The 19,946-nt window shown below is 43.3% G+C and overlaps 1 protein-coding gene across 2 annotated transcripts in view; it reads right to left on the bottom strand.

The window, feature by feature from the left end:
* The window catches only part of sephs1 (selenophosphate synthetase 1), a 69,981-nt gene that overhangs the window by 23,625 nt on the left and 26,410 nt on the right, over nucleotides 1–19,946 (bottom strand). For both annotated transcript variants that reach the window (XM_072470990.1, XM_072470989.1), the window contains exon 2: nucleotides 7,093–7,196. In XM_072470990.1, coding sequence (XP_072327091.1) covers nucleotides 7,093–7,188 — 96 coding nt within the window. In that variant the 5' untranslated portion in view covers nucleotides 7,189–7,196. The remainder of the gene's footprint in view (nucleotides 1–7,092; nucleotides 7,197–19,946) is intronic.

Genomic DNA, 19,946 nt, shown 5'->3' with positions numbered 1-19,946 from the left:
CCATCTGCAAGGCACAAGTCAGAAGTGTAATGGAACACTCGCCACTTGCCTGGATGAGTTTCCTTTTTATTCATTCATAGGGTGTGGGCGTCGCTAGCTAAATCATTCATTGCCCATCTCTAATTGCCCTTGAGAAGGTAGCGGTGAGCTGCCTTCTTGAACCGCTGCAGTCCATGTGATACAGGTGCACCCACAGTGCTGTTAGGGAGGGAGGTCCAGGACTTTGGCCCAGCAACTGTGAAGGAATGATGGTTTATTTCCAAGTCAGGATGGCGAGTGGCTTGGCGTCCAACTGCAACACTGAAGAAACCCAACATCATCCAGGAGAAAGCAGACTACTTGATTGGTGCCCCATCCTCCACAATAAATATTCACTCCATCACTGATGCATTGTAGCAGCAGCTGCAAGGACTGCAGCAACTCACCCAAGGTTCTTTTGATAGCACCTTCCAAACCCGAGACCTCTAGCATCTAGAAGGACAAAGGCAGCAGCTGCATGGGAACACCACCATCTGCAATGTGCCCCTCCAAGCCACACACCATGTTGACTTGGAACTATGTTGACTTGGAACTATATTGCCGCTCCTTCATTGGGTCAAAATGTCGAGACATTCATGATTACCTTTTAAAATATTTTTATACCTTTCCCTGGATGGGTTTTCAACTCAATAAAAACTAACCTTCATGTTGTTTTAAATTCAAGAAAGCCTGCCTGACTGTCTGTAAATGGTTAAGCAGACAGCGAATACCTTCACCCATTTAAATTCACAAAAATCCCAGTTACAGTTCAGACTTGAGTAGCATGATAGGGGAGTCTCATATTTTATCCCTCATCACATGGCCGCAATAGGTTTAAAGTCCAATAGATTGCACCCATAGTAGCCTGTATGTTAACTATCTCTAGCCTGGCATCTTTCTCAATAGGTAAAGATACCAGCCCACAATGCACAACTTGTTTGCAAATACAGGTATCGCATCATACTTGTTTGTGCCTGGTTTTCTAGCAGTAGTTATACTTAATCCATCCTGCATGATCTTTAATCCAAAAAGTCACGTCAAAGCCGGCCTACTTGGAGATATGGTTCTGGAGGCCCGTCAGGAGCCTGAGTAAAGATGCAGTACTTGATCTGTAAGTGATCTGTACTTGAGTAATATTTCTGCTGCCTGGGGACTTCACAATGAGGTCTACAATACATCTGCAACTGTATTTCCAGACTTGTGATAATGTTCATCACATCTTCACTTTACCAAGGGATCGGCCCATACCAATTTCCAGCAGCAAGAAGTAAAGAGCGAGCAGAAGTGGCATTACTACCATAAATCATTTTTTCATTCTTTATCATGCATCTTCAAGTATTCATTAAAAGGTGTTAAATACAAGTTATTTTGTTTACGCTCATGAACAGATTGTGCAATTTTCAAAGTAAACAATGTTAAAGCATCACCCTTGTGAAGCGTGTTACAAAATTTAACCTACCATCATAAGTAATTTGTCACTTGGTAGCATATAGTACACATGTATTGATGTGAATGTTTTAATATCTAGTCATACGATAGGGGACTCGGGACAAATATGTCATTGTATAAAGTTGGCTTTTATTCCAAATGAATTCATTATAAGGGGGAAATTACGTGGATTATAAAATCTGTTGGTGATGCCCAAGTATCTAACCAGGAAATGAGAACTGTGCATTAAAGATCAGTGGTATAGTAGGCTAACAAGGTGGCCATATTGGGCGATATGAGAAACTGCACATCAACTGGTTTTCAATTTTTTGTAAAATAATAGAATTGATCATCAATTAAATTTTAGGATCATGTTAGTATGATTTAGATTCGAAGATTCTCCTGATCATTTTGTACATTTCTCTGAGAAACTGCCCTGTGAAAAGCCTGACCAGAATTTACCTACCTAGTATACCAATACTTTTTAAGACACATGTGACAAAATTCTATATGAAAGACTACTGATTAAGCTCCAAGCTATTTGAATCCAGGGTAAACCTTATAAATGAATGAGGAAGTTGCTGGTCTATAGGTATTTGTTAGAGGAATTATGTCAGGCAGCAGAAGTACCTGTGGATTGGTGTTTAAAACTTGCAATAATTTCTATTTGAATTCAATGACAATGTCACATTTTCCAACAGATGTTAAGGTAGGGGAGCCATTTCATTGAAGGAAGCAGTTCAAGAATTGCAAAATATGTGAGAGCAAATGTGGGGCAGCACAGTGGCACAGTGATTAGCACTGTTGCCTCACAGCACCAGGGACCAATTCTGGCCTTGGGTGACCGTGTGGGGAAATTTGCACTTTCTCCCCGTGTCTGCGTGGGTTGTCTCCGGGTGCTCCGGTTTCCTCCCACAATCCAAAGATGTTCAAGTTAGGTGGATTGGTCATGCTAAATCACCCCTTCGTGTTCAACGGTTAGGTGGGGTTCACTTTCATGGAGTTGGTGCAGACTTGATGGGCCAAATGGTCTCCTTCTTCAATGTAGTCATCCTATGATTCATATTAAGTACAGTACACAGAATGGAAAACTGTGTCACAAGAATATGATGGGGGCAATTTTGAGCCCACACTCCCTGTGCACGGGACTGGCAATGTGGGTGGAAAATCCAGATTTTCCCCTCCCCTGCAATGGCATGAGGCTCGCGCCCAGAAAGATCGCGAACCTCACTTGAATAGATTTTAATGTGTTTAAATATTATCAACGGGCCCCCCACCATATGATCCCCCCCTCTTCCTCTGCGTGAGCAGAGGGATAGGGACATGCCCGGGTAGTACCCTGGCACAGGTTGGGTGGCTATCCGTGCCAGGAGCATACCCTAGTGGGAGCCCCATGCGGGGGAGCAGGGGGGCGAAGTGAAGTGGGCACTGGGGGCTGGGAATGTTGGTGATGATTGTTGAGGGATTATATTCATTGGAGTTTAGGAGGTTGAGGGGAGATCTCATAGAAACTTACAAGATAATGAATGACTTAGATAGGGTGGACGTAGGGAAGTTGTTTCCATTAGCAGTGGAGACTAGGACCTGGGGAAACAGCCTTAGAATAAAAGGGAGTCACTTTAGAACAGAGATGAGGAGAAATTTCTTCAGCCAGAGTGGTGGGTCTCTGGAATTCATTGCCACAGAGGGCGGTGGAGGCCGGGACGTTGAGTGTCTTTAAGACAGAAGTTGATAAATTCTTGATTTCTCGAGGAATTAAGGGCTACGGAGAGAGAGCGGGTAAATGGAGTTGAAATCAGCCATGATTGAATGATGGAGTGGACTCGATGGGCCAAATGGCGTTTCTTCCGCTCCTATGTCTTATGGTCTTAATGCCTGCAATGATCGTCGGCGGGCAGTGTTGCGGAATGGCGGCAATGACTGATGGGGTGAGGGGCAGAGAGCCCCCAATACGGGGGCCGTATTGTTTCATTGCTGATCAGGGTGGAGTTTAATGATGGTGCCTGATCGCTGTGGAGTCGGTTGCCAGCTGTATCAGGCCCTGCCCGAGTGACAGCTTAAACCACATTCACTTTTTTAAATATAAAGATGCTCAATATCTGGAGAGAAAACAGCAGAGTTACATACCAATTTCCAGTCCTAGCCTGTCACTTTGCCAAATTCTAGTAAGATTCCACCCGATGAACTTTGTGGACTTTGAAATAATTCCAATTAAGGGGCAACTTAGCGTGGCCTATCAACATACCCTGCACACCGGGTTGTGGGGGTGAAACCCATGCAGACATCGGGGAGACGCGGTGCATACTACACACAGACAGTGACCCAGGGCCGGGTTTGAACCCGGGTCCTCGGTGCCATGCGGCAGCAGTGCTAACCACTGCGCCACTGTGCCACCCTACTTTGCTAAAGTTAGAGGAAATCTTGGAGCCTTGGTACTTTCACCCTGTTCAACCAACATCTCAAAAGCCCACATAATGCTGAACTATATAACCAAAACAACATTTCTAAATTAAATGCAATCATTAACTGCATCATGCACTGGTCAGACTACAGTTTAAGCATCTCATGTCAAGTTTTCGTCAGGCCCAAAGGAGACGGAGTACCAGAGACAGTGCAGAAAATAACTTTAGACACTGATCCCTCAAGACAGAAGTCTGAATTATGAGAAAGACTAAAATTTGGATGTTCGCAAACTGGAATTGTCTCCAACCGAATTCTTTCTCAAACCACCAGTATGGGCTTGATAATGCACAAAAGTCAATCAATAATTCATTTGAATCCTATTCCCGAAGCAACAGGCTACTTTTTTGACGTATTACAGCCATATATCATCAAGGTTGAACAATATCAGGCGGTTTCACACAAACCCGACATTCTAACATTTTTCAGATGACTGGTTTCAAAGTTTTTGACTACTGCAACTCATTCCTAGTAGTAATAAATGGTTCTGCACTTGGTGAGGTCTTACACCACAGAGGATAAACATACATGTTGAAATCTTACACCACAGAGGATAAACATACATGTTGAAATCTTACACCACAGAGGATAAACATATATGTCAAGCATACTTCATCAGTATTGCCAAATTAATTTATAGAAAGCTGGAGGGGGCTAACAATATTGCAGCATTCTTACGAGACAAAATGTTTGTTACCTACATTATTTTAGTCAAAAAATCTATAATACAGGAATTCAAACAAGTATTTTCAAGGTTTTTAAAGGTGACAAGCGACTGCTTGTCTAAAACTGTATTTTTAATCAGAAAATGGTGGGTTCAATGTCTATATCAATCTTATATATACCCTGGCCAACCACTGTCCCATCAGTCCACTGCCAATCATTAGAAATATGATGGAAGGCATCGTCAATCTGCACTTGCTGTTAATTGTATCAGTTGAAATTAAGTACATTCAGGTGGCGGCCATTATTTGGATGGTTACTTAAGAGACACTAACACAGAAATGGAGTGGAGTCCTGAGATATATACCTGTAATGTTTCACTCCCAAAGTCTTTTCACCGTCTACAGTGCACAAGACAGAAGTGTGATGGATTAACTCTCCACTTGCCTGGATGATTGCAATTCTAACAATATTCAAGAAGCTCGACACCATCCAAGAAAAAGCAGCTCGCTTGATTGGCACCCATCCATCACCGTAAACACTCATTCCTTCCACTACTGCTGAACCAAATAGTAAGTGAACATGGGGCAGCACGGTAGCATTGTGGGGGCAGCACAGTAGCATTGTGGATAGCACAATTGCTTCACAGCTCCAGGGTCCCAGGTTCGATTCCGGCTTGGGTCACTGTCTGTGCGGAGTCTGCACATCCTCCCAGTGTGTGCGTGGGTTTCCTCCGGAGCTCCGGTTTCCTCCCACAATCCAAAGATGTGCAGGTTAAGTGGATTGGCCATGATAAATTGCCTTTAGTGTCCAAAATTGCCCTTAGTGTTGGATGGGGTTACTGGGTTATGGGGATAGGGTGGAGGTGTTGACCTTGGGTAGGGTGCTCTTTCCAAGAGCCGGTGCAGACTCGATGGGCCGAATGGCCTCCTTCTGCACTGTAAATTCTATGATAATGTACCACCTACAATTCACCATGGTTCTTTCCAAAGCACCTACCAAAACTGTATCCTCTACCACCTGGAAGGCAAGAACAGCAGGCCAATGGTAACAGCACCACCTCCAGGTTGCACACCATTCTTATATATAAAATTACAATTCCTTATTGCTTTTGGGTCAAAATCCTTTAACTCCCTACCTAAAGGCACTACAAAATCTAGAAGTGATTCAAGATGGTGGTATACCACCAGGCCTTCTCAAAGACAATTAGGAATGGGCAATAGAGGTTTGTCATGCCAGAAATGCCCACATTCAGTGATTAAAAATATAATCTAATGGATTTCCTGCAACATTATCGCATTTTGGGTTTTTGAGCACACTGGTGATTTTTAGCTGCTAAACTAGAAGTCAACAAGAAGCAAGTAAATTACTTCTGTTCAATGGCAGACTTTCTTTATACCACTCGGCCCATCGAGTCTGCTCCGCCATTCAATCATGGCTGATATTTTTCTCATCCCCATTCTCTTGCCTTCTCCCCATAACCCCTGATCCCCTTATGAATCAAGAACCTATCTATCTCGGTCTTAAAGACACTCAGTGATTTGGCCTCCACAGCCTTCTGCGGCAAAGAATTCCACAGATTTACCACCCTCTGGCTGAAGAAATTCCTCATCTCTGTTTTAAAGGATCATCCCTTTAGTCTGAGATTGTGTCCTCTGCTTCTAGTTTTTCCTACAAGTGGAAACATCCTTTCCACGTCCACTCTATCCAGGCCTCGCAGTATCCTGTAAGTTTCAATAAGATCCCCCCTCATCCTTCTGAACTCCAACGAGTACAGACCCAGAGTCTTGTGAACCTCCTCTGGACCCTTTCCAAGGCCACCATATCTTTCCTTAGATACGGGGCCCTAAACTGCTCACAATACTCCAAATGTGGTCTGACCACAGCCTTATACAGCCTCAGAAGTACACCCTGGCCTTGTATTCTAGCCCTCTTAACAAGAATTTGCCTTCCTAACTGCCGGCTGAACCTGCACGTTAACCTCACTTTTGCAACTCTTCAGAGCTCAAGTGTTAAGCTTTTTTGAAAAATGAATTCTGAACAGACCTGTACATGTCTAGCAGTTTTTCAAGTTGCATATAATCCTCAAAGGGTCAAAAGCTCAAATAACTGCTGAATGAAATTCAGGTTAAATGCATTGGATTGCATGTGCATTCCCTTTCTACACAGAGCTGTCCCAGATAAAATGAATTGTCGTATTAAATGTAGGGCTAGTTAAAATTGTCACATTTGATGACAAGGAGCATAGGTGAAAGCATCTATTCACAGCAACAGGTGTATTCACAGCAGGTATAAACAAAACATGGGCTGGTCATAATAATCACAGTGGTTAAAATGTTAAAATATAAGCACAATCCAAGTATGTGATGTTAAACTCCATTCATTTCAGTGATGTGAGAGGTTATTTTTGATCACATACAATAAATTAATGGAAGTAGGCAGTGAATGCCTGTTTTGTTTAATGAGTTACGTAAATGCTTTTAATGCTACGTATTATGTACAAATATATTAAAATTTTCTCACCATCATATAAGGGTCATCGACAATGGGATAAAAATAATCTGTTGTCTGAACCAGAGAAAGTCCACCATGTCTTAAGGGAATAACACATGTGTCCATCCCAATACCTATAAAATTAACAAAAGTATATTAAAAAGAACAAAAACATCTCAAAGGAATAGAACACAATATTCATGCTTTGAAGTAAAGCAAACATTTGCGGAAATCCAGTTCTACACAACTGCCTGAAGTTATTATGAAACATTGCACTTTACCTGGCAAAATATAACTGTCATTAGACCATGAATTTCCATCCTGGTGTATTCATAATAACTTGGAATTTTAGGAAAACATTTTTGGAACTATTACTTTGTGACGGACGTTTAGCATTTTTTAAATGAAACAAGATAGAAACGGATGTATCTTATACAACTTAGTATTATACGATAAAACATGTAATACACCTCAACCAGGATCATAGGGCGGCTATTTAGTTATATACAATACGTATATCTATAGGTGTTGTTCACCACTTTAAATCCCAAAGTGCATTACAGCAAATGGAATATTCATGTTGTTTATTTAGGGAATGAGAGACAAATTACACTCAAATGCTCCACACAGATAAATGACTAGTTAATTTATACTCGTGGTGCTGGTAATATAGTAATACACAAGCTCAAAAAATATTCAAATATTTTGTTTTATTTACATACCAATAACACTTTGAAACTTCTTACAAAGAGAAGCCAGAAATGTTTTGGGGTGGGATGGCTTTGGAAGCTACTTCAAATGTACATTTCAAATCTTTATGGAAAAATGTAGATGAATGTGCACCAGGTTATGTAAGGAAGCAGGAGATGTGGTTACTCAATAGCAATTGGATAATAAATTCATGACACTGTTCCTCAACAGTAACAGTGGTTAGCATAATGGCTTCACAGTGCCAGAGTCCCAGGTTCGATTCCCGGCTTGGGTCACTGTCTGTGTGGAGTCTGCATGTTCTCCCTGTGTCTGCGTGGGTTTCCTCCGGAAGCTCCGGTTTCATCCCACAAGTGCCAAAGACACTTAGGTAATTTGGACATTCTGAATTCTCCCTCTGTGTAACTTCATTGCATGTTAATGTAAGCCTATTTGTGACAATAAAGATATTATTACAACTGATAACATTAATGCAAGGTCCACAATGTGAAACAGTATGGGAAAAAGTCACAAAGCACCATGTTGCAAAATGCAAGTGATCTAATCACGGGGTGGCATGACTGCATTTTTCTTGAATTCCAGATCTTGGTCATATCATCTGTGCAAAGTAAACCGAGAAATGGAACGCCCTAGGGAAGGAGAACAACCTATAAACGAGTAATGAATTTCAGAGTAACACTGACAGGATTAAGACTGGACCATTCTCTCACCCACCAGGCCAAGAAATTAGTCAACTGTGAGTGGGAAAACTATAGCAGAGATAAAATAACTTATATTAATAAAAATGAAAGTTTATGCAATTTTGTACATTCCTGTTAAGTACTGTGAACCTATAAACCATTTATAATACTTATTGTTACCTGAAATTTAATCTGAACGAGATCCCCTTTATTGTTGAATTCAAATTAACATGAGACAAATGTAAAGGGGCCTCTATTCAATTAAAGTTCAAATTAAACCTTTCAATTCATCATTAATTTCTAGATAGTTAGCTACTATCTTGCTCACTGGATAAGGATCCTTCCTGTTTATTCCAGAGTAATCATAGAATTTACAGTGCAGAAGGAGGCCATTTAGCCCATAGAGTCTGCACCGGCCCTTGGAAAGAGCGCCCCACTTAAGCCCACGCCTCCACCCTATTCCCAGTAACCCCACCTAACCTTTTTAGACACCAAGGGCAATTTATGATAGCCAATCCACCTAATCTTTGGACTGTGGGAGGAAATCGGAGCACCCAGAGGAAACCCACGCAGACGCGGGGAGAACGTGCAGACTCCGCCCAGACAGTGACCCAAGCCGGGAATCGAACCTGGAACCCTGGAGCTGTGAAGCAACTGTGCTAACCATTATGCTCCATGCTGCCCTTATTGTGCTGTCCATGTATTCCCTTACTTCCCCTTTCTTTTATTTTGCTATTCTTATTTTGATGCATGGGTGATTAATGGACATGTTACTTTAAGGCAAACAGCCTATATGATCACTTGCTGGTTTAAAGAGGAATTGCAGACTTTTCGGCACCAGTGAGAGAGATGCGTTGGGACTTTGATTGATTTGGCTGGTGTCCAATGAATTTGCCCAAAATGCTGTGCTCTGCCCGGTAACATGTGGTGATTGGATCGTATTCCACCAAACTGCTTTTCAGACTTGCAAGGTTTCAGTTTGACTCCTGGCAGCAGAAAAACAAAAACCTTGCGTTTTGCTCCAGAAAGGCTATGTTTCTGAACTGGCAGAGCCTGGATGAATTTATTTCCAGGAAAACCATTACAGGCTGTGCAAGCAAAGTCCAGAACCGACCAACTCTCCCTCCAGAAAAGCAAAGGCAGAACTGACCAACTTTCTCTCCAGAAAGATGGGGGGCCCAAATATAAACCACAAAGTGAAAGCAAAGTTTGGAATGAAATAAGGTGCCTCCCTGAAAAGCGTGCGTAATGCATTTCTAAACTACAGAAAACCTGAATGAATGAATCTACAGAAAAGATTACAGGCTGCAAGCCAAAGACTTTAACCTGCAAGCATGCTGTGAAGAAAAGGGTGCTAAGAACCATAATCTGAAACAAAGACTCTTTTCCCCCCTGATTTGTACCCTTTTCCACCCCCGTGTCTCTCTGTCTTGTGTGTGTGTGTTTTATTTATATATGGTGGGGGCAGGTTAAAGTGGGGATTATGAATTATATTCTTGTTGACTAGTTCTATTTTCTGCATATCTCATTATAATTCTTGTTATAAATGAACAATAATTGTGTTTACATTTGCACACCTGGTGACTGACTGTGCTTATTACGCAGCCAAGGGCCAAGGGCTTTGGATATTTTTATATGAATTATTGGTTTATTCCCTCGTGATGTGACTCCAACCGTGCACTAGTTTGTACTTTCATCCTATGTCTATGTGAGTGGTTCCTTCATTTTCCTCCCACAGTCCAGTGCTGGTTAGGTAGTGTAGCCATGTAAAATGGCTGACTCCAGATTAGAATGGCCAAACCCCGATTTAAAATGGCGAACGGAAGAGGCTGATGGGAAAATCAGCCAACAGGACTCGAACAGACAGCTGCAGGTAAAACAGTGTATTCACCTCTGGGGAAGCCAGACCGAATCAATACCTGCAGCCATCAACATAACAACACCCCAGTCATCTGCATATTAATCAGCAATCCCCAGGAACAATTGATACAAAATAGACACACAAAGCCAACCCAGACCTTTCGGCTCCAGCAGGAGCTGACACAAAGAGAGGTAAACGACCACCCCTCGATCAAGGAATCGCTCCAGCATTGGAGAATATCGAACCAAGTGATTGGGACCAAGTCTAATCACTTGGAACCAGGTACAAGGTCCGCCCCGAGAGGCGGGAAGCCCGTGGGGACTATAAGAATAGGGGCCAAGTTCAAATCGACCCTTCTTCTCCTCTCCGCACCCTTCTGCAGAGAACGTAAGTTTTACTCCAACGATCGCTACCAGATAGACACTCCTGACTATCGACCTGTACCAACTTTTGAATCCCGCAGGCTCATAACCCATTCGAAAGGCCATTCGTTTCCCTGACCTGGTGGGCCATTTCCAAAGTTAAGCATTGGCCTGTTAGTTGTAGGAAGTAGCTTAGAAGTAGACTTAATGTATAAGTATTAATTGCAATATATAATAAATGAGCGTTGATTTAACTCTTACTAAGCGGTGTGTTGGATTATTAATCATTACTCGGACTTGAACCACGTGGCGGTATCAAAACGATACCTGGCGACTCAAGAGCAAAGGTGACAGAATTAGAGCAATTAAACTAAGGCTAAAACGAGCAAGAGTAGGGTTACCTCTATAGGGTAGGGAGTGGGCCCAGGTAGGGTGCTCTTTCAGAGGGTCGGTGCAGATTTGATGGGCTGAAGAGCCTCCTTCTGCACAGGAGGAATTCAATATTCAAAGGTAACCTGGAGGATGAGTTCATGCAGTGTATCTGTGACAATTTCTTGGAACAATATATTCTGGAACCAATCAGAGAATAGGCTAGTTCAGAGCTAATAATGACAGGATTAATAAAGGATTCTCTCGGTAAGAGTGATGACAGATATAATTTCACATTCAGTTTGAGGAGGAGAAGTCTGGGTCTGAAATTCGTGAAATAAACTTAACAAAGGCAGTTAAAACTCTGAAGACAGAGTTGGATGAAGTGAACTGGGAAAATAGATTAAAAGGCAAGATGGTAGAGAAGCAGTGATAGACATTTAAGGTGATATTTCATAACTCTCAAGAAAAATATTTTCCATTAAGAAACACTCTACGAGGAAGATGCATCATCCATGGCTAAAGAAGTTAAGGATGGTATCAAATTGAAAAAAAAAGATGCTGTAAAGATTAGTGGTACACCAGAGGAAAAGTTTAGAAACTAAAGACGACAAAAAAACTAGCAGGAATTATAAAACAGACTGCAAAATCTTCTACAAGTATATAAAAAGGAAAAGAATGCTGGCAATGCGCATTCGTCCCTTAAAAAATGAGACTGGGGAATCAATATGGGATACAAGGAAATGGCCAAGATTTTGTGTCTGTCTTCACAGTAGAAGACACAGAAAGCAACACAATAGTAGAAAAGCAGGGAGCAAAAGGGAGAAATAATCATGATTACTAGAGAAGTGCTAGGAAAACTAATGGGACCTAAAGGCTGACAGTCCTCTGAACCGGGTCTCCTGCATCCTAGGTTCTTAAAGGAGTGGCTGTAGAAGATATGGTTGCCATCTTGCAAAATTTCCTGGATTCTATTACGGACCCAGCAGACTGGAAAACCACAGATGCAACACCTCTTTTCTAGCAAAGAGGGAGACAGAATGCATGAAACTTTAGGCCAGCGAGCTTAATCCACATCACTAGCTAAACACTAGAATCCATTACTTTTTTAAAATAAATATTTTTATTAGGGCATTTGTAGTTTTTAATAATAATAACAATAACAGCAAAATAAACATGGTACAATAAACATTTCCATCCCCATCACATTCTTCACCCCCCCCCACCAATAAAACAGTAGTCTAGCCCCCCCCCCCCCCCCCCCCCCCCCTCTCCCTGGATTTCTGCTTCTGCTGACATTTTAATTATCTCCAAGAAAGTCGATGAACAGCTGCCACCTCCAGATGAACCCCAACATTGACCCTCTTAGGGCGAACTTTATTTTCTAGAGACTGAGAAACCCAGCCATGCCACTAACCCAGGTCTCCAATTTTGGTGGTTTCGAGTCCCTCCACATTAGTAGGATCCATCTATGGGCTACCAGGGAGGCAAAGGCCAAGACGTCAGGCTCTTTCGCCCTCTGAACTCCCGGTTCTTCCAACACTCCAAAAATCACCAGCTCTGGACTCAGCACGACCCGTGTTTTAAGTACCGTGGACGTCGCCTTAGCAAACACCTGCCAAACCCTATAAGCTTCGGGCATGCCCAAAACATGTGGACATGATTTGCCGGACATCCCGCACACCTCACACACCTGTCCTCTACCCTCAGGGGCTGGTTTAGCACACTAAGCTAAATCGCTGGCTTTTAAAGCAGACCAAGCAGGCCAGCAGCACGGTTCAATTCCCATACCAGCCTCCCCGAACAGGTGCCGGAATGTGGCGACTAGGGGCTTTTCACAGTAACTTTAATTGAAGCCTACTTGTGACAATAAGCAATTCTTTTTTTTTTCTTTTTACCCCGAGAAACTTGCTCATCCTGGCCACCGTCATGTGTGCCCGGTGGACTACCTTGAACTGTATCAGGCTAAGCCTGGCACATGATGAGGATGTGTTAACCCTGCTTAAGGCATCCTCCCACAGGCCTGCCTCTATCTCTCCACCTAGCTCGCCTTCCCACTTGCCCTTTAGGTCCTTTATCGGAGTTTCCTCTGACTCCATAAGTTCTTGGTAGATATCTGATACCTTCCCCTCTCCCACCCATGTTCTGGAAACTTCCCAATTCTGTATACCCCGTGGTGGAATGCGCGGGAAAGTCGGAACCTGCCTTCTCAAAAAAATCTCGTATCTGCAGATATCTAATAAACCCATTCCCTGCTGGCAATTCAAATTTATCCTCCAAAGCTTTCAAGCTGGGGAAGCTCCCATCTATAAATAGATCTCCCATCCTCCCAATTCCTGCTCTCAGCCATCTCCGGAATCCACCATCCAGTCTGCCCGGTCCAAAGCGATGGTTATTGTAGATCGGGGTCCAAACCGATGCTCCCTCCACTCTCTTACATTTCCTCCACTGCCCCCAGATTCTCAGAGCCGCCACTATGACCGGACTTGTGGAGTATCGGGCCGGCGAGAGTGGAAGAGGTGCCGTTATCAGTGCCCCATACTTGTGTTTTTTACACGATGCCGCTTCCACTTGCTCCCACACCGACCCCTTCACCCACTTCTTAATCATGGCTATATTGGCCGCCCAGTAGTAGTTACAGTTTCAGCAGCGCCAAACACCCCTCCCCCCCGAAAAACAATCCAACAATACTTTCTTCACTCGCCGGATTTTGCCCACCCACACAAAGCCTGAAATCACCTTATCCACTTGTTTAAAAAGGTCCCTCAGAATGAAGATGGGGAGGCACTGAAAGACAAACAGGAATCTGGGGAGGAATGTCATTTTCACGGTCTGTACCCTCCCCGCCAGTGATAGCGGGAGCATGTCCCATCTCTGAATGATCTCTTTCATTTGTTCTACGAGCCAGGACAGGTTTAACTTGTGCAGTTTCTCCCATTCCCGAGCCACCTGGATTCCCAGGTATCGAAAGCTCCTGCCTACCATTCTAAACGGCAGCTCACCCAGTCTCTTCTTCTGCCCTCTCGCTTGGATCGTGAACATCTCACTTTTCCCCCCATGTTCAATTTATACCCCGAAAACGTGCCAAATTCTCCTAAGATCCGCATAATGGGTCCCCCCTAATGGGTCTGCAATGTATAGGAGCAAGCCATCCGCGTAAAGCGAGACCCGGTGTTCCACCCCGAACCAGCCCTTTCCAGTTCGTAGAAGCTCTTAACACCATGGCCAGTGGCTCTATGGTCAGAGCAAACAGGAGCGGGGAGAGGGGGCACCCTTATCTCTTCCCTCGATGAAGTTTAAAATCCCCCCCCCCCCCCCCCCCCCCCCCCGACTAGCCATCACCGTTTTTATGCCAGCCTCTAGCCCGCGTCTCCCACTTCCTTGAGCCCGCACTCGGGCATCCGCCGTCCTCGACCTCCCATTTGTCCCTTAGTAACAGTTCCTCCCCTGTCAGCAAAGCAGCTAAAACCCCTCCCCCCTAGTAATAGCACCAGAAACCCAACCCCCCATATCAAGCTTAGCACCTGCTCGCCCCCCACTGTGTTTCCATGAGTCAGCTGACCTAGCTGACCTGATAGCTCCCGCCCATGGCGCCAAACATGCTATCTCCCCATTGTTCTCCCTCCTCTCCCCCACTTGGACATACATATTCAAAACATCACATTTCCCAGTAAACAAACCGTGAAAAAATTCCCTCCACCCAGCTCCCAGTAAAACAAAGTTAACTTTAGAAACAGAAACAGTCCCTTATTATACATAACACTACTTATTCAAAACAGTGTAAAAGTGATTTTCACCAAATCGCCACTGCAATGCTCTCTCCCAAGTTTCAGTGTCTTTCGTTCACATGTCGTCTTTTGTCCTTGATGAAAGCCAATGCATTGTCTGGTGTTTCAAAGTAAAATTCCCAGTCTTCAAACATGGCCCAAAGATGGGCCGGATACAGCATCCTGAACACCCTTCTTAAAAAGGGACGATTTTGCCCGATTACACCCGGCTCGCCTCTTGGCCAAATCCACACCCAGGTCTTGATATATGCGCAATCACAATTCTCCCACCTGCTGCTCCGTTCTTTCTTGGCCCATCGCAGAATATGTTCCTTGTCCAGGAACCGGTGCATTCGTACCACCATCGCCCTTGGCGGCTCATTCGCTCGGGGCTTCTTCGCAAGGGCTCTATGCACTTTATCCATGGAGGAGTAGGTTGCACATTTGATAGTTTCCACTTGTGATGGAATTTTTGGACCTTTTCTCCCGTTTCCCCCCAAATTTTATTCGATAAATCGGTGGAGAGTGAGATGATGAGGAGAAATCCCCCACTAGCGTATGGAGAATTGGACTAGAAGTGGCAGTGTAAGAAGACAAAGTTCAACAAGAAAGACGCGGGTAGAGCCGACAAAGCGGGAAAACATGGCGGAGAAGCAGACCCGCGGGGAGACGGCACAGTGGTCGACAGAACTGGTGACGTTTTTTGAAGAATGTTTCGCCAAGCTTAAGAAAGACACGCTGGACCCGATTACAGCATTGATTGATCAGGTGGTGCAAGGTCAAGAAACGCATGGGCGTGCGATTCAGGAGGTGGAGAAAAAGGTGTCTGAGCACGAGGAATATATAACCGTCCTGGAGGCCAAGGTAGAGATGATGAATGACCGCCAGAAAAGAATACAAGAGAAGCTGGAGACTTGGAGAACAGGTCCAGGAGATAGAACTTGAGACTCGTCGGCCTCCCTGAGGACAGTGAGGGATCGGACGCGAGGGCTTATGTGGCAAGTATGTTGGAAAAGTTGATGGGGGCTGGGATGTTTCCACAGCCCCTGGAAGTGGATACACAAGTAATTAGGAAGACACAAGGAATGCTCACCTTTATTTCAAGGTGAAGTCTTGCTACAATTGTGCAGGGTATTGTTCAGACCACATCTAGAGTGGTGTGTGTAGTTTTGGTCTCCTTTCTGGAGGAAGAATATACTGCATTGGAGAAGTTCAGAGAAGGCTCACTAGGTTTAATTCTGGGACACAATGTTTGTTTTTGGAGGAAAAGTTGAATGTGTTGGACCTCATCGGAGTTTTAGAAAAATGAAAGGTGATCTTATTGAAACATTAAAGTTTCTAAGGGGATTTGAGAGGGTGGATGCTGAGAGGATGTTTCCTCTCATGGAGGAAATGTAGAACTAGGGGGGGGGGGGGGGGGGGGGTCACAGTTTATAAATGAGGAGTGTCTCATTTAAGATGGGGATGAGGAAGAATTTATTCTTTCAGAGGGTCAATGAGTCAATTAATTTACTCATCTTTTGCTATCTTGATATTCTTACCGAACAAGGATGAGGAAGAATTTATTCTTTCAGAGGGTCAATGAGTCAATTAATTTACTCATCTTTTGCTATCTTGATATTCTTACCGAACAAAAATATATCTTTACTTAAAAAAGGCTTATATTTCATATGAAACTAATCATAACTGAAATGATGAATATGTGAATCAAACGTTTTTGTCTTCACTTTAAAACAGACATCCTAAACCAAAGGATGGTTATAGGAAGCATAACTTTCAATGATGTAAGTGCAATAGTTATTTATTCATATATGTAAGTATTTACAGTGGGCAAGAGATACACTATGGGCCAGAATTTCCTGGAAAATTGCAGCAATGCTAATGTCAGTACACTAGTCATTTCATTTAAAAACAATTTTTTTAAATTCCAAAACGTAGCAAAACAGAGAACAAGTACAGCTCATATAAACCAACAGAATGCTTCCACTGGTGAAATGTAGAAGGAGGTCACACGAAAGGTAGCTCCCACCAAAGTTGTTGGTTTTTGGTTCTTTTTACCCGGTTCCCAGAGTTAATTGGTGGACAGACCTACCCCATTCAAGAGTATTTGGTGCAAGGATGTCAAAAGTTCAAGAAAAAATAGTTAAGAAAATGGAAGCAGTAGGTCTGACGGAAGAGACAAGCAAGGTGAGGCATCCAGAAGGACCAAGATGGCAGAGGCAAGTGCACCGGGTGGGGCCACACCTATCACAGTAGGCAAGTTGGCGGAGGTAATGGCTGTCTGAGAAACAGTTTGGCAAGCATTTTGAAAGGCCTGGGAGGGAAATGATGGAGACCATCAGAAAGTCAGTGGTTGGTGCCTTGGTGCCAATAAAGGAGGCAGTGGAAAATACATTGGAGACTGTGTGGCAGCATGGCAAGCTGTTGAAAGGGATGGAGGTGCTGCTGTCGTGGAGCACAGTAATCAGGTGGCCTTGTTAGATGCTGAGCTGCAGAGAGTGGATGACATAACAGCGGCCTGAGAGCGACGGTCGACAACCTTGAGAACAGGTCGAGGCAGATCAGGATTGTGGGGCTGCCTGAGGGGGTGGAGGCCAACTGAATACTTAAAGAGTTGATGTTTAATACGTTGATGAAGGAGAAGAGGTTCAGGGACCCCCTATTGAGCTGGATCGAGCCCACCGGTTGCTTCGGGCGAAGCCATGGGCAAATGAACCACCGCAAGCGGTGATTATGTGCTTTCACAGCTATTGGTCGAAGGAGAGGGCCCTAAGGTGGTCCAAGGAGAATCAGGAGCTGGGGTGGGTATCTGCATTTATCAAGACATTGCAGAGGAACTGGCAAGAAGGCCAGCAGCCTTTAAAAGGGGCAAGTCGGCGCTTTACAAGAGTGGGAGACGGTTTGGCATTGGTAATCCGGTGAAGCAGAGGATGATACACATAGATAAAGACCACTTATTTGAGAAGGCGGAGGAAGCGGAGGCATTTATTGAAGCTGAAGGTCTTCGACTGAAGGCGCTTTTTGAACTTAGTTGATAGTTGGGAAGGGTTTATACAGGGACATTATAGCAGTAACACTGTATGTATGTATAGTTTTGTTTCCTTTCCCACTTTCTTCGCATGTGTTTGTACAGAGTTGGTGACAATTGAAATTGATACAGGTTGGCTGGAGGGGTTATTTCCTTTTGTTACATATTTGTTTGGGTTCTTTGTAGTAAGGGGGGCTGGGGGGGGGGGGGGGGGGGGGGGTTTGCGGTGTCGGACAGTTCTGGATGGTGAAGGTGCGGGATGTTTCTTTTTGTTTTCGGATAGGGGCTTGGCTTTTGTGTTTATTGGTTTATTTGGGTAGGGTGGACTTTGGGGGGACCTGTTTAGGCAGGAGTTGTTAAGGATGTGAATGGCAGGGAGGAAAGGTGCAGCAGTTTCAGAGGAAGGTGAAGTGAAGCCTTGTTCGCTCGGGGCCATATTCAGGGTATCGGACCTGCTGGAGCTGCAGATTGGGGCAGGGGCTAATGTGTAGCCATCGCCTCGCTGATGGGTTGGAGATCAGTTTCTCCATCCAGCTCCCCGATACGGCAGGGGTCCTCATGGAGTTTTTGTATCTCGAGATATTTATGAACACCGCAAGGTGCACAATTGAAGGATTTTACCAAAGACGGCAGCCGTTCATTTGGTACTTTAAGGATCTGGTCACCGTTAGTTGGTGTGTTTTTTTTTGGGGGGGGTACCTGTTTTTGTTGTTATGTACAGAATTTGAAGTAGTTCAGGTGGATTATTGAAATCTGTCCGGTATGATTCTAATTTAGAATGCCTATTTGTCAGAATTGAATGCTATTCGTACAGGATTATTTTATTAAATGTACCATTTATCTTGCAATATGAATGAAAGGTAACTACATTTTTAAAATTAAATTCTAAATGAAACATTCTCTAGCACATGAACCATCAAAATCCAGGTCAGGTTGCAGTGATTAAACTAAATTATTTGGTGGTAAACAGCTGAACTTCAAAATACTTGAAGCAAAAACAGAAAATACTGGATAATCTCAGTAGGTCTGACAGCATCTGTGGAGAGAGAAGGGAGCTAACGTTTTAAGTCTGGATGACTCTTTGTTAATGCTTTGACAAAAAGTCATCCAGACTCAAAACTTTAGCTTCCTTCTCTCTCCACAGACCTGCTGAGATTCTCCAATAGTTTCTGTTTCAGATTCCAGTATCCACAGTAATTTGCTTTGGTCTTCAAAGTACTTGATACTGACAATGTCCAATATAGAAATATATACCCTATTCCACAGCACTGATATTGCTGCACAGATAAATTTCTATTCCCCAAAATACCAAAATCTTAGCCATTCTTAATTCAAGGCAATAATTTCTGACTTTGGTCCAAGATAAAATAATTGTAAACCCCATCAGGGATAAATAAAGTGTTCAAGAATCCAAAGATTGATTGAGCTACATACTGATGTAGTTCATTTGATGCATAACAAATACTTTAAATAGCTATATATGGCAGATAAATATACTTAGAATTAGCAGCATATTTAAGATGCAGCTTAGTTTTATTAGTAAATAAGCAATACAGGCTCCAAAACTAATTTAATTCTCAGATTTTATAATCTTCTACAAACTCTCACTTAATTTCACTTCGGTTGTCAATAATATATTTTGCACACAATCTCATTAAACTCAATAGCTAAACACACTGAGTATTACTTAAGTTATTAAAAAAATTATTTGCGTCATTCAATACAAGGGGTCAAGTACAAGGGGAGAAAGCCTCTGAGTTTTTCTCACTTAATGAAATTACAAAGCGGAATTTCATCAACGACATCATGGGAATAACGGAGTTATGAATTTGAGCAGCAACTTTACATCATATAACTGGAGCATAATGTTATCTGCAGTTTCCAAGAAAAAAACATCAGAACTCACAATGTGAATGTTTCTGGTTACAATCCACTTCAATTTATGTGAATGAAACAGTCTTTTATCAGGCTGCACAAAAAAAACATTTCTTTTTTAAGCAAGTTAAGAATTTGTGCGAGGGAGTTAATCCATAATAACACTTGCAGGCATAAAAAATACAAAGCTACAGCTTGTCCAAGAAAACTCCCCCCCCCCCGCCCCCCCAGAAA

Source organism: Scyliorhinus torazame, chromosome 13, assembly GCF_047496885.1.
Source record: "Scyliorhinus torazame isolate Kashiwa2021f chromosome 13, sScyTor2.1, whole genome shotgun sequence".
In the NCBI taxonomy this organism is placed as follows: Eukaryota; Metazoa; Chordata; class Chondrichthyes; order Carcharhiniformes; family Scyliorhinidae; genus Scyliorhinus; species Scyliorhinus torazame.
This window is presented reverse-complemented; position numbering and strand designations above follow the sequence as displayed.